The 16,192-nt window shown below is 39.1% G+C and overlaps 1 protein-coding gene across 13 annotated transcripts in view; it reads right to left on the reverse strand.

Moving 5' to 3' along the window:
- CAMK2D (calcium/calmodulin dependent protein kinase II delta) overlaps positions 1-16,192 on the reverse strand; it is a 152,338-nt gene that overhangs the window by 81,367 nt on the left and 54,779 nt on the right. For all 13 annotated transcript variants that reach the window (XM_030479988.1, XM_030479986.1, XM_030479984.1 and 10 more), the window contains one exon: positions 11,191-11,250. In XM_030479988.1, coding sequence (XP_030335848.1) covers positions 11,191-11,250 — 60 coding nt within the window. The remainder of the gene's footprint in view (positions 1-11,190; positions 11,251-16,192) is intronic.

Consider the following 16,192-nt stretch of genomic DNA (forward strand, 5'->3'; position numbering starts at 1 on the left):
TATTAATTCATTTCTGTTGACAGGAAGGTGGACACACACTGGAGCAGGGCCCCAAGTGGCTGTGCAACCTCCTTCCCTGGAGATTCTCCAAACCTAGCACAACAGGCCCTGAGTAACCTAATTTTACTGGGCATGGCTTGAGCAGGGGGTTGGGATTGGATAACCTTCACAGATCCCTTCCAACCCACATGATTTCATGATTTACAATGCTTTTTTTCAGGAAGCAGGGTATGTAAGTAAAGCAAGCTATCTGGGCAGATGGGAGTAGCCTTGAGGATCACCTCTCCTAATGAGCTTTCTGGGTTTGTATCATCTTTGGAAGAGAAGCAAAGACATTTCTAAGCTCCACAGCATGCTCCCAAAGCACCACTCTTAATTTATGATCGCTTAAGTCAACACATGATCCATGGTCCAAAGTCAGAAGACCTTCATTTCACCTTTTGCTGCTGCCTGCTCAGATCCCCGCCTTTCCCCCAAACCCTCACTCAAGCGCTTCTTCCTGCCCACCAGCCATGACACCCATCCTCCGTTCCTTCTTTCTGTCCCCATCTCCGAATTTATCCTTTTCTGCATGTCAGAGGGAGCTAAAGTCAAGCGAGTAGAGAGGAGGGGTAAGGGTGTCAGCTCTGAGGTGGTGCACACAGCCAAGCACCTTCTCCTTGGAGAGACCTCTTACAGAAGCAGGTGTGTGCTGATTCCTGCGCCCAGCCTCCCTCCTTGCTGGGGAGGGTGACATCCCACCCTCCTTGCTTTAGGATGCCAAACGCTCCAAATGGGCAGATTTAGGCTGCTCGGTAAACTTGCTGCCTGAATGACAATGCTCTATTTTCTCTTGGGAAGGAGAACAGGCCGAGATAAAAGTATCCCACAGAGCAGGTTCAGTCCACAGCCACAAATGTCAAGGCTGGAAGTGGGTTTATAATGGAAACCACCCAACACCAATTTTACCACCCATACAGGAGCTGCACTAATGCCATCCAAACAGGGACACTCATATCAAATATACTGCAACCTTTTCTCAGTTTGGGTTTGGTGTTCTGTCCCATCTCCCCCCACCCCTCAGCTCAAACAAGAGGTCCACAATGTTTTTTTCCAGCATTTGGGTACTGATCGAAGAACCAGTGCAGAATTCACCTATTAAACCGTCAACAACGTTGTCTGTACACAGCAAAGGGAACAAAACTTACAAAATCCCCCAAAAATGTCTGTGCTAGCTTTACTGAAAGAGCAAGCTTACTTTAGCTTAAGTAGTAGAGATCTATGTTTTTGGAGGAAAGGGTCCAGAGGAAAATTACATATCTGTGGTCTAGCTGGGAGTCATCATGTCTATCCGTATGCATAACGTGGTTGCAGATTCATAATAAACAAAGCTGTCAAACAAAAAAAAAAACCCAAAAACATTCTCAAAGATTCATCCTGTGTATGTAAAAAGAGAGCAATTCATCTTCATCTAGCTTATTTATATGGTTCCCGAAGTCAGCAATGCAATTTTTAAACTCTTCCTTCCAGAAAGCATATATAGGAAGGAAAACAGAACAAGAGATCAAAATACAAATGAGAAGTGTGGCAGCCACCCTAGTACTTACCCCCAGCAGCAGGTTCCTCAAGAGAGATGTTTAAATTCCACTTCCCATTTCTGTGGATTACTCTGTTTTATATTTAAAATGACTGGCTACACAAGCACCACTGATTTATGGAAAGATAAAATGTTTAGAAGAATCTGGACACATTATGAAAAGAATATTCAAGCATTTAAGAAAAGGAAAACGTATAAACCCAGTCATAAGCAGGCAAGGAAAAACCTTCAAAGTCTGGTTCATACTTGATTCATGCTTTTTCATTTCCTATTTCGATGAAATTATGCATATAGTTTCTGAGGCAAAAAAATGACAAAATTTGTGTCAAATCTTAGTGAAACCTCATTTCCTTGGTATATTATGGATGTCGCTACAGTTATTGGGGATATTACAACCAGCAGTGTTTCACTTGAGCTAGAATAATCCTGTCCTCTGTTAAAAGGAAAGAGAATTAACCAAGTGTGGCAAAGCGCAGTATCATTGTCTCTACTAAAAGACAGTCATGCTAAACAGTAACCCAGAAGAGGAAAGCCTGAAGATTCAATGCCACTCTTACCAGAATAAAGGGATTATGCTGTAACTGAAATAAAAAAGCCTTAACACCTCATAAAGCTGCCTTCACACTTCTGTGCTTTCACACTCCAACAGACCGCATTATCTGACGCTTCATATGTTACACATTGAAAATTACTGACACATTGGTTCTCACTAAACAACTTACAGTCTTTTAACTACTGTGGTTTTATTGATATTCCTCTCACTTTTAGGGCCACCAACAGCTCTACATAAAGCTCTTCCCACCAAATCTTTACAACATTGGAAGTTGTAAAGTAAAAATTTCAGTCTTTTCATCTAAACATCAAGCAGCCACTCACAACTTCACCAGTTAAAAGAAATCAAATGCATATAGTAACAACAACTGCTGAGAATGAGAAAGACTGCAGAAAAGCCAGTCGCAGCAAAACCCACGATGCCCTCCGTGTGTGTTCTTGCCTGGTTCAGTCTTGTTACAGCACATTTAATTTCACAAATAGCTACTGCAAAAATAGCTTCTGTATTCTGTTGTTGCACTTCACTGTTCAGCTACACGCTGTAGCCACAGCTGAGCTTAAACACTGAATCTATTATTTTATAATACTCACTAAATTGGCTTTTACATTAAGTATGAAATCATATCACTAGTTTATTTGGTTTTTTGACGTTTTAACTCTCTCAAGGACTATGGTTCACCTTATTCATCATGGAAATTACAAATCTAATTAATTCAACAGAATGGATGAGATTTAAAATTGTTGAAATCATCAGATCATCTAAGCAATAAAAATAATTAAAGGAAGCGAGATCCTCTACGTGGATCAGTCCCATGGATAGATTTCCTGTTCCTCTAAGGGGTAAAGTGCATGAACGTTTTAAATATATATATATACATAAGTTATATATATATTTATTTGCATAGATATATGCATATATATTCCTGAGGACCATGTTTACTGATCGTAAATTTACATAGTTAAGGATTTGTTTGATTTCAACTGCATCAGGAAAGAATTACACTATTACCTTTTAAGTCTGTATTAATACATTTTTGATGTAAAGTCTGAAACCTGACATTAAGCTCAGAAAAAATATTATGCTGAAGAACTACATCCACTAAACCTAAACAGGCCCGATTTTTATTCCATGTCTGGTTTATACAGCAACTTAACGAATGCCAGCTGAGCTACTCCCGACTTTGCCACAGTAAGTCAAATGCAACTCAGAATTTGGTAAATCCACATTTGCTGTATATTGACAACATTTCTCTTTAGATTTCTGTGATGTCCCATGCAAAAACTTGGTGAATACAAAACATGAAGGACAAGGAAAATTCACATTAATTACCCTCTGTCCAAAAAGGACAAGACAGTATGGAATTTCTCATTTTTCCTCCCACATGAAGGAGTTAACAACTTCTATGCTCATGTTTTGTGGGAAGAGATGAGAAAACCCCAAAATGCAGTCTTGTCTTCCTCTCCTTCAGGCAAAGGGCTCCTGAATAAGCAAGCTGAACACAGGCATGAAGAGTTTGATGAGGAGCAGTGCCAAGTCTGGGTGCTATCAATTTCCTCAGCAATTTAGGAGAAATTCCCAGCTCAAAGTACAGAAACCAGAGCAGGCTGCAAATAGAAACCAACACATTTATGAAATCGGTTTAGTGATCTGTCTTGTGTTTCTGGTGTCCCAGACCATCCTGCATCTAGCCTGCCTCCTGATCTGCTGCAAAGCCACCCCTCCTTGGTAAGATGCTGCTCCATACTCCCATATGCTGGTCCAGCTATAGTTCTTCATGGAAGAAAGGCTTCTCTGCCTTCCAAAGCACGGCAGCTCATGCTATTTGGCAATGTCACAGCTCCAGCTCACCGAGGCCACACAAGCAGATCCACATACAACTGGCTCAAGCCTATTAGAGTTGACATGGCACTGTTTCTGCTTGGCCGTCCTACTTACCTCTAAATATCCTTAGAATGCCATTTAGGGACAACGTGCCCTGTTGCCAAAACTTCATTTATCACCTGAAGGGCTGCCACATGTCAGTAAAATCTACTGTGGCCTTTTGGGAAGGGATGAAGATTCATCACAGTCAGACTTGAATCTGATGTCGTTGGGTAATGGATCCTGTCTGCTTGCCATATCTTATACACCATCTTAAAGCAAAGGGAGGAGGTGGCAGCAGGCAGGGAACAATGTGCTGTAATGAAGCCAGACATGTTAGCACTGCCATGTGAAAACCAGGACATTCTGGTTAGTTACCTGATCTTACTACGCTGCACTACTGGGTTTTTTTTTTACTATTTTGCTGTGTACAGCTTTTGACAAGTGCTAATGTAAAAACAACAGAAGCCCTTCCAGTAGCTACAGAGAGAGACAGTGTAACTCTGATTTAGAAAAACATTACCCAAACTGAGCAAAACCCCTGCAAGAGCAAACTCAACCTGGCAAATCCCCACATTTTTACCAGGTTTGAATCAGCAGTTTTTCAGATTGGGTCAGAACTGCACCATCAGGCTAATGCAGTTTTTATCATCTGTTGGGACCACATAAACCAAAATTACCAAAGCAGACTCTAAATCACCATTGACAGTAATAAGATTGCGCAATAGTGTTACACCATCAAAAATGTGTAGATTGTTAGACTAGAAATCAGAGTGCTAAAATACAACTTCAGCTAATGTTAAAAGAGAACTGAGAAATCCAAGTTTACCAAGAGAAGATAAAGGCCAGAAAACGGGACAATGACAGTGGATTTCTTGGTGAAGAGATGATAATTTTGCCTACAAATTTTCCTTCCAAATTTCTAAATTAAAAAATTGTAAGCATTAGTACAGTAACAGCTGTAAAAGTAACAGTTACACAAGATGACAAATCCTTTGTGGGTATCGGTTCAGCAAAGGAGGTAAGCTTTTAATATAGCTGGATGTGTAATCTCACAAAGGAATAGCACTAGGCTCTCCAAGCACTAAGGCTTAACCTTCGTTCACATCTTTCATTTTAAACTCTTATTATGTTAGCAAACTGTAATAAGTAAAAAAGAAAACCTATACACACTAATGTTGTTATAGTCATCTAAGATGAGGTGATAAGAATGGTTAAGTACCTGAAAAATACAGCAACGCTGAAAATCAGACTAATGTACAAAGTAGCGCAGCCCAGCCCAAGCTGTTGGAGCTCTGCTACTGCAGGAACTGGAGCTATGCTTGCCTAGAAATTTCCTACCACGGTAGAACAGAAGAAGCTCTCCAGATTACTAAAGAAATGCTGGAAGAGGAGAAAACACCAGTATTGCCAAAGGCCTGAAAGCTTGGCTAATGGATTATGCATAATTTTAATTCTCAGAATTCTGCAGAGCTCGCTTTCTACTACAATTACTTTGATAAGAGGAACTAAGGTGAGAAGACGCAGAAATCACAAACGTAAGCAGTGACTATTGCTACGGAATAATTGTAGGTGAAAAAGATGAGGGAGTCCTGTGTTTTTTAAGCAGACTTTCTTATATACATTATTTCAGTGGGAAATGGAGATCTGAAAAAGGAGAACAGGAAATACTATTTCTAACACACTTTCCATTTAAGCGTTTTTCCTACAGCATTCACTAGGCATTTTGGCTAGATAACTGGATAGAGAAGAAGAAATCATGAATTTCTTCAACTGAAAAAAAGAATAAAATAAAGAGATGCTGAAAAACTGAGTTAGTTATAAGCAAAGCAGTGTCTGAACAGAGATATTCAGCTTTCAGAAATACACTGGAGCTCTACTTGTACATAAATTGAAAATATCTTTTTCCAGGAAGATTTCCATGACACTTCTATGCTGGATATAAACACAACCAGTAAGGACTGTCCAGCTTCCTAAGCACCACAGAAACAGAATCACAACCTTTCAGTTCTTTCTTCAGTGATACTCAGCTTTAAAAAATAATGGCCTGTACTGAGTTCTGAGTTCTGAATACCAGGAGTATTATGTATCTTCAGCAAGAGACAGTTCTTAGCATAAAGCTTAAAAAAAAAATAAAATCCACACTTCAAGTCAAAAAGCATCATACCTCTAAGTTATTCTCATACTTTCATTGCCAAAACCCTAATTCCTGTGTTTAACTTCGTCACTATAGTCATGTTTCCTTTTGCTTTTTTCACGATGAATAACGTTTTCTGGTTACCTTGGTAGACCTCCTCAAATCACCCCCTTTACCTAGATCATAATTATTGCCAGGTGGATGTGAAAGCTCAGCACAGCACCCAACAAGCGACTGCTGTTGGTAGATACAAAATAAATACTATTTTCCTCTTCCTGACCGTGACTTCCATGAATCTGAGAATGGTATTTCCCCTGGGTGTTTCAGCATCTCAACAATTTGTGCTCTAATAGTTATTTCCTGTCAGCACAGGCTTTTCAAAGTCACTCTTTTCCAAGATGCAGTCACTCCTCTTTTAAGACTGACACACTTTCTGTGGTTTTGGAAACATGAGCTCACATCTATTGGCTGTAGGGCTCATATCAAACTGGTAACACTTCGATTCTTTTTTTCTTTACATCGGTTGATGAAAATATTGAATGAGAACTCTGTCCCAGATAATGCCATCATATGAGAACATCTTACATTTTTATTGCCATTATCTGTCTCCCTAATCTCCTTAATAAATACTGGAATACAGCAGCAGAACAACGCCTTAGAGAAGGCAGCTGACACTAGTAGCTAGATTCATGACTTCATTAAAAGGGGGTTGGAACCAGATGATCTTTAACTTCCAACCCGAACCACTCTGTGATTCTGTGATACCAAGTGCACTTGGCAAGATCTGTTAAAAAAAAACAAAAAGATAAAAATTTGCCGCATCTAAAAAGCATTTTTCAAGTAACTGTATGCTCCTACAGGCTTAGCTACGCATAAATACATGTATCCACACCAAGCAACAACATCTGTGTACCAAAATGAATTAGCACAGACTTCTTCAATTTGTAAGGATTTGGAAGTGCCAGATCGCTGGATTTTGGTGTAGTCAGCTTCCCTTCCTGACACTTGTCTAGTGAGAATCATCATCAGGGATTGAAGTTTTCATACATGAATTCAGAACTTGGTATCTTACTCTACTTCAAAATCATTCTTTCAGTAGAAGTGCCTAATAAAAATGATGCTTCCTCCACACATACTTGAATATTTCACTTGTGAACATTTGGTAGGCATGTTGATTCCTGAAATAATAACCTGGTATCATGAATACTTGCAAAAAGGCAGCAGAAAATATGTTTGTTTCATCTGTTGTTTGTGTTTAACGTTTCACAGTGACTACCTGGTGAGACTCAAATCAAGAACTTCAATGAAAGTATTTTCAGATATGTCTCCTTAATTTCCAAATTTCACAGTTTTTTCCCTCAGAAAGAAAGCATTCTGATTTAGTCTTCTATTTCCCCCCATCTGCTGTCCTTTTCCAGATCTTTTGTTCAAATTCTACATTAAAAAAAAACCAACAACATTAAAACACTCATGTCCAATTTTAAGACTGCTAATACCAGAGTAACTTCTGGTATTTAGTAGTATTCTGGTATTTCATAGTATTCTGGTAGTTGAGTGCATATGAAAACAGACTAAAATCTAAAGCCTTTTGTAAATGTCATCCTAAGATTTCCTAACTGCATAATGACACTCATTAAATAAAACCATCACTAAATCGGATATGAAATGGATATAAAAATGGTATTGTTGGGATGCTAAAATAGCTATGTTGATCGTTAAGAAGTTTAGTCCTGTATTCTTTCCCATCCTGATGAAGTAACTAAATACTAAGTATTTTCCTAGTTAGGTAATAATTGGGCACCTACCTTAGAAATACAAAAGCAGTGATCTATACAAGCTTTTCTCTGGAAAGATAATTGGAAAATTAGCTTTGGTTCTAGCAGTGGTTTAGATTATTTTTTTTAAAACTCCATTTCTTTAAAGGAAAAAAAAAATAACCCTGCTTTTTTGAAAACTAGAATGCGTTTGCTCACAGGCTGAAATCTAAAAATGTGACTCACCTCATCTGTGCTGCCTTACTCTGACTGGAGGGAAAGTATAAAGAAGGTAACTAAAAAGGGGGTTTTCACCGTGAAGTATATGGTACAGTCTGAAGACTTGACAGATAATTAACCAAAGAGACTACAGAACACTCTGAAAAAGAGTACTATTATTTGTGTATTACTTTAGAATAGAGATACCCTGAAACTGACTCCTCTGCACTATGTCACTTTTAGAAAGGAGATTTACTCCAGCTACCTAGAAGGAATAAAGAAGAATAAGCCTGAAAGAGAAAGGATTACTGAATTCTAACTTCAGAAATCTCCCACCCTGCAATGAGGACGTAATTCAAAATACAAGCAACCAAGAAGAACTACACTGGAGGAAAATAAGGAAAAGAAAGCAAGGCACTGACACCATCTTTGAGAAAGTGCCCATCCAACTAAATGAGATCTCTGCTCTTCTATAGAGATCACATTTGAAAAAATATTTTTTAATCATTTTTTAGTTCTTTTTCTTAAATTATACACACTCTGTGTTTAACATGACAACTTCCTTTTCAAAAAATCCTTTATTTTCTGGACTATTAGAAATTAACCCAAAGCAATAAATTCAGGAAAAACATAGATGAAGAAAACACTATGAATTTTATATCCATGGACTTGCTAATATGTTTAAACACACATACTTTCTGTCATACATGCAGTGCAAGTAAAACTTGTTTACAGGGGTTAATCTTTACTATTTTGAGACATATAAAATACAGTATAACCTCTGCTGTTATGGTTGATTTACCATACTCTGGGTTACACTTCCTTTTTCACTCTTCGTGCCTTCTACTGATACAGGATTAATACCCACTAGAGATGACTATTTTAAAAAGAGATGCGATAGTGACCCAAGAATAAGAGACTCAGCGGGGTACAGACAGTGTGCACTTAGAGTGATTTTAGGGTTAACATTTAGCTAGCTGAGGGCATGGCTGCAGGAGAAGGGGTGAAAGCAAACCACTGTCAGGGCTGGGTTGCAGCCCTAGGGCAAGGCAGAGGGTAGGCACCCAGTGAGGTGGAGGCTGGACACCCAGCTCAGCACGCAAACATGAACCTCTTCAGCCCAGCAGCTTACGTGATAGAGGACTTCAGAGGCCTGAAATAATTACTGTATATAGCAATTACATGTCCCTCTTCTTCAGAGCACATTTATGATCTTTCTCCAAGAGAGAAAGCAGATACAAAGTGGCCTTCACTCAAGCAATTATGCAGACAAGGAACTATTGTAACCACTCTAATTGGAAGAGGTTTTTTTCAGGCAGATACACAGGGCTGGCAGAACAGCTGACAGGAGAAACTGAACGACGACAGAATATAATGCCTGCTGCCAAACTCTTGTCATATTAATTCCAAGTCATGAAAATCTCTCAGACATCTAGAACATAGCATCTTTTCTGAAACAGGAGAAGAGTAATTTATCTGCAGTCCTTTGACCTAACTGTGCACCTGGGTGCAAGTAGCAATGCATGCAATTTGTGCTGATTTACAGATCCCTACCTGCCTGTCACCAAAACTGTCACTGCCTGCTTGCCTTTCAAGTCCTACATTCACAAATATAAACACTCTAGGTGGAATAGCTGGCCTGCCACAGAGGACCTGGACTACATCCTAATATTGGTCACTCAATAAGAAACTCAACACCAACTCAACAAACATGTGATCGCATGAAATTAATTTAGGCATTTGTTTCAACTGAGCTCTTTTGTGCACTTCAGCTCTTCCACTTCAACAATTTATTATGGTTTTTTTAATCTGTCTTCCTTGGCTTGCTTAAACTCACAAATATACTCCAGTTACAGCAAGGTACAGGTAAATGATTCTAGAGTCAGGCTAGCACCATATGTGGAACCACTGCTTTCCATACCTGCACCTCCTCCCCTCAACAAGCTGTACATTCCATTGTCTTACACTACTTTACAATGCAAACATTTTGTTTGGGATAAAATAACACAGATACCAGTACTCTTCCTCTTTACTCAAATTTGCATGTGAAACCTCTATGATTTTGAGACTGCATCAGAGGACTTTTTTAGAGAGTGGATGTTTCATTTTGAATTGTGGTACATTTGTTTTCAATTTATGGTTAGTATTAAGAGGAAGGAGCTGCTTCTTTCCCAGGCACGAAACAATTATATCAGTCTAAAAACTTCACGAAGACCAGTATTTGTTAGTTGAAAATGAAAAGGAGAAAAACTAACCAGAAGGAAGAGCAAGAAGACTGCCAAGTGCTTTTGGTTTACCAAGCATATGTGTTTATTTAAAACACTCAGTGAGATTACTACTTTTCCTGACAACAACTTTTAAGAACATGTATGGGGATAGAGGAAGAAGACGGGCAGGAAAATCCTACCCTTCCAAAAAGTCTCAGGTACAGGGAATATTCTTGTGAAAGATACCCTTGGCATTATAACTCAGTATCTGAAAAAACAGATACAACTCCCTAAAGATCCAGGTACTTCTCTGTTCCTACTGTCTCTAAGGCAAGGAAAGCTTTCCATGAATGCTCAAGTAGAAAACATATAGTTCTGGAAATAAAAGCAGCAGACTTTTCTGCATCTACCTCTCTTTTCTATAGAAGAACAGAACCTCAAACACAAAATAAACCAGGATAAAATAAGCATCTCACCAAAAACAACACTAACTCTGTCGACATTGGTCTGTCTCAATTTGCAACATATGTTGTTAGATGAAATTCTTCTGCAGGTCTCAAAAAGCCATGAGCAGTTCTGCAAATAACTCCTCCTACACGCTGCTCAAAAAAGCCCCAAACACCTGGCAAAGACAGCTCATTGATGGCAGAGCAATAGCTCAAAGAAGATGAGAACAGTACATGCTGCTTTAGGTGATCTTCTGGGATATTACATCGCACAGCAGAATTAGACAGGAGCACCACAATATAAAGGAGTATTATCTAGTCTTGCCTGGAAATATTTCCACTTGACTTCTTTGAGTTGTTATTTGTATCTGTTAATTTGCATTTTCCCTCAATTTTCTAAACTGGTATCTATTGTATAAAGCAATTAAATGTTCCTACCAATATTGGGATGCTTCAAGAGGCGACAGATTCTAGCTTCTCTTTCCAGTTTCTGGTGATCTGCAACAAAGGAAAGCAAGAGAGTTGCTTTTAGTACGGAGATTAACATAGTTCAATGTATTTGCTTTTCAGAAGCACAAAAAAACCCCAACCAAACATCGTCTGATGTGAACTTTAACAAATACCTCCTTTATTTAGATCCATTAAGAATTAACATTCAAACCATTTGTAATATTGAATTAGGCTATGGCATCCAACCACTTTGATGGACTACCACAGGCAGTTCCATTAGAAAGCTGCCAATTTACTGGAGAGAACAGGAAATAGGCATGCCACAACCTGTAATTATCAGGCAATAAACCACATTACGACACGAATCAAAATAAGGCCAACCTGCACCTCTAGCATTGTCTCAAATCCTACCTGCCAACTGCTTTAATGATATCTAGTGCAGCAGGTATACAGTTCAACATGAGGCAGCTCACCTGACGAGTGCCAACGCTCCTCCCACTGCCACAGGATGCTACAGCAACTTCCAATAACTAATGACCAGCAGTTATTCTTTCCCCAGCAGGGCTCATCACTCTCCCAGGATGATTATTCATTAACCTGACAATACCCTGCACACACAGGTCCTGGTGTACCATCTGTTGGTGCCTCCTCTCCTGGCCATTTCATTTTTTTTTAACCTTTGGGTAGAGCAGCAGGCTGTAGGTCTGAACCTGTACCCCACAGAGCCCTAGTGACACTTCTGGAGATAGAATACCACCTGAATCAAGCTCCAGTTTACTTAAGCTATTTGTGGGTTCGGGTTTTTTTCCCCATGTAACACACTTGTATATTTGCTCCAAACACCACCATTTATAGCACTACTGCATTTTGGTTAACATTAAGTAATACAGTACTTGTTTTATATAATACACATGAGAGTGTTTAAGGGGTTAATAAATTACTTCTACTGGAAATACCTGAAAGTCTTCAGGTATGTTAAAATGTCTAGCGTCAGGCAGTATAAAACACACACAGGTAACTTGGGCAACAAAATGTGTCATTTGGAGATGATAAAAATAGCCAGCTACTGCCTCATGTAATCCTGTAACTCCAACAGACTTCTACTGCATATATCCTCACATTCTGCAGCGTAATTTCAATGGCTGCTAAGAATAAAGCTTTTGTCAAGAGGCAGAAAAGCACCACAGATTCAATCTTAAAATATTAGTTAAAATAACTTTTCACAATTAGAAGATAAATACACTGTGAAATGTTCTTGCAGATGAGGCTCTTTTGCTTTTAACTAGCTCCAATTTGATATTCAAGGATATGAGTCCTTCATAAGGACTTAAAATGTCACATAGGTAATTTGGGCTGGGGCATCTACCTCTGCAATCCTAATTAATCTAACAATTAAAAGGGGAAATGCTTAACTGTCCTTCCACCCCATAAAAACAGTGCTCTTCACAGTAAGCTTTGAGTGGAATAACCAGTATTTAGAGAATACAAGAAGTTTAATCTACAAAAGAATATAAGATATCAAAATATGACAGCAAGAATGAAGCAATTACCTGTTTTTGTAATATAACTCCTACAGATCTATTATGGTAACTGTTCTCTCTCATAATACCATCAGTGTAATTAGGTTATCTTTCCAAGCCAGTAAGTCACAGAGAGATCCTCTGACAAGCAGTTTAACATCAGAGTCTCTTGGACAAAAGTCAGAATGGGGCTTAAGAGAAAACACACTGCAGACACCCCCTCCTGAGTGCCTGAAAATGGTAATGTGGTCCTGACATCCTTCTTTAGCTAGTACTTGACCCCACAAACTGCCTCAGCACTCCTCCTTTCACCTTTCTCTTCTGTGGGGAGCCCCCATGTTCCCTTTCAAGCTGACCACAATCCAGAAACTTCTCCTTCCCAAATCAGCCAAGAGGGGACAGGCAGATTTGCAGCCACATGTAAGTGCAGGCAGTTTCCAGGCTCTGTGGAAAGTGCACTTCCAGCTCTGCTCTTCCCAATCCAGCAGTAGGTACTACTTCTTTTAGAGAATTTAATCTAAGCATAGATCAGCAGAGTCACCCTAAAAGTGGGAAAACTAAATTCTAGGCAGATGGTTGTGCCAGCACAAGGGAGACAGAGCAGCACAGCACAACAAGAAGGGTGGCATCAACAGCCCCTGCATAGAACACATGAGCTGTGCTGGGAGCCACGACCACAACCACGGCATCTTCCCACCAAGATTACTTCTATATCCCGGTTGTTCTAGTAGCGATTACTATTGACTGACATGGGATTGATCACTAACATTGATTACCAAGGATTGAACTGGGATCTTGAGTGCTGCTCTCCTGCCCCTGGCTGTGTCCATCAGCAGCTAGCCAGCTTCCGCTGCCTGTCTGCACAGTGCACTGAACAATCTGACTGCAGGCACAACCTCTCAAGTGTGAGAATGATAGAAGTAAAATGACAAATAGCAACAATTCCAATCCTCTGGGATACTTCAGTGCTTATAAAAGCAATGATGACTAGAGGAATATATCAAAGATCAACACACTCAGTAAGATGACGCTTAACTCCTGTGTTTAAAAGTGCATGGGAATAAAGGGACGAGCAGGGCAGGAAAATCCTAACCTTCTCCTACAGAAGATGTCTCAGGCTTAGCACGCAGCCCTACAGCAGAGAGACACTTGGCAGACAGCTCTGGGTCTGAAACGTTCAGATCCACCTCCTTAAAGCCAACCTGATACCAGTCTGGGTGAAGAGAGACAGACTGACCTATTCTACATATAATCGGAAAGCAAACTCTTAAATCACAGCAAATAGTGACAGAAGAGATATATTAAGTCTCCAGCTCTCCTGACAGATCTTGACAACTTAATATTAAGTAACTGTCCTCAATCAATGAGCACGATTTTATTGGTAGTTCACACATCCAACTGTTTTGGGCACAGTGAGTAGAGACTTAAGTAAGCACAATTAATGATGTCAACAGAAGTCACAGACAGACAGCAATGAATCTGAATGCAAGAAGTCCTGTAAAAATTATAGCTGTTTAACTACTGCAATGCATTTTAAACCAGGACAATGTCAAGAAATAGGGGAGGGACACATTGTCTTTATCCACTAAATTTTGTGTGTTAAAACCAAGCAAATCTGTATTTGTGACAAAGGCACTACTGTGCAGCTCCAGCAGAAGGGACACTAGGAGAGGGGTGCCAAAGCCCTGTTCCAAGAGGAACAGAGTACTACGTTTCACACATAAACTGGCTGGTGACTCACCAACACAGACCTGAAGTATAAAGAAAAACACCAAAAAAAGCATGAAAACAAGCAGAAACCATAACTGGATTGCTTACAGGCATCATTTTTTGCAGAAAACATAAGCAGCATTTGTGCAGGGCCTTCTCATGAATCAAGACAGGATCTAAATCAAAGATGCACTGACTGCAAGAATAAAAAGGCAGCAAAAATTGTATGTGATATGAATGTTAAGGAAATATCAAAATAACCTGGACACAGCTGTCAGTAATACTTAAATGCTATAATAACAAAAAAAGGAAATATGAGGACATTGATAGAGAAATATATGAGGTAGAACTAAATATAAAGGCGCCTTGTTTACTTTTACATTCTCTGAAATTAAAAGAGATTTCCAACGTTGAATAATGATAAAGGAGGCACCGATTAAGCAGCAGAGATTAAGGTAAACGTGGAGTTCTGCTGCTTTAGCAATTCCCTCTATAATAAAGGGGAACACCAGCCACAATGCAAAATGTCAGCCTCTACAGGCAGAGGCTGTAAAGAAAAGGCTGTATAAGAAAAATACATACACAAACATATAGCAAACGTAGTTGCTCAGAAAAATCCAAGTACTTGGTTTCCACATTGCAAATCTAATGTAATATGTTGACAAGAAAAATACATCAATTTACTAGAAAAATAAGCACTATCCTGCAAACCGTTTGAAATAACTGAGCCAAAGTAACAACTTCTGAAGGCAAGTAACATGCACCTGAAGCATACTTGAATATCAGTGCATTAGAAGGGAGCTCTTCTGTACATTTTCCCCTCTGTTAGGGATGCTATTCTCATCTATTTTTCATATAAATAGAACTCATAAAAAGCTAGCAGTTTTCATTCAAATCATGCCAATGATGACTTCATTTTTTAATACGTATTATTTGCTAGAAGTTTCTCAGACTTTCTGAAGCCCACACAGATGTACAGCATAACTCACTTTGTTTTCTGTACAGTAACTGTACTCTTTTAAATAAAGTAGGTGAACATTAAATTCAAAGATTTACTGTCAGAAGACCTCAATAAACATCACACATTGCCCAAAATTAACTTTGGAAAATACAGGTGTTTGGGTTGTAAAAAAATATGCTACAATTGAATTACAGTGCTTTAACCCTTAAACAAAATTATTGTGTGTCATAATATCCGCATAGTAAAGTTAGTTCTGAAAACACTAAGGAATGAACAAGTTTAGAAAAAGTTGGTTTGGATTACAACTCTCAGAATCAGCAATACAGCATCACAGAATCCTAGAATGGTTTGGGTTGGAAAGGACCTTAAGATCATACAATTCCAACCCCCTGCCACGGGCAGGGACACCCTCCACTAGAGCAGGTTGCTCCAAGCCCCTGTGTCCAACCTGGCCTTGAACACTGCCAGGGATGGGGCAGCCACAGCTTCTCTGGGAAAAGTCTGTGCCAGCGCCTCAGCACCCTCACAGGGAAGAGCTTCTGCCTTATATCTAACCTGAGCTTCAGATGTTAAGAAATTTAACAAGCTATTAAGCATCAGTTGATAAGGAAATTAAACTCAATCCTTACTGCAAAGCAGACAGTTAGATATGTATGTTTAAACAACTATAACAACAGTTTTAAAATAAAATATAAAAAGCAAACTCCATGTTTAAAATAGTTACCACTTCAAGTTTGCAAAACACTTTTTTAAATGGAGGGGAAAAAAATCAAGAAAGTAAACATCATTAATTTTTCTG

The sequence above is a fragment of the Strigops habroptila genome, chromosome 3 (genome assembly GCF_004027225.2).
Source record: "Strigops habroptila isolate Jane chromosome 3, bStrHab1.2.pri, whole genome shotgun sequence".
NCBI classification, from domain to species: Eukaryota; Metazoa; Chordata; class Aves; order Psittaciformes; family Psittacidae; genus Strigops; species Strigops habroptila.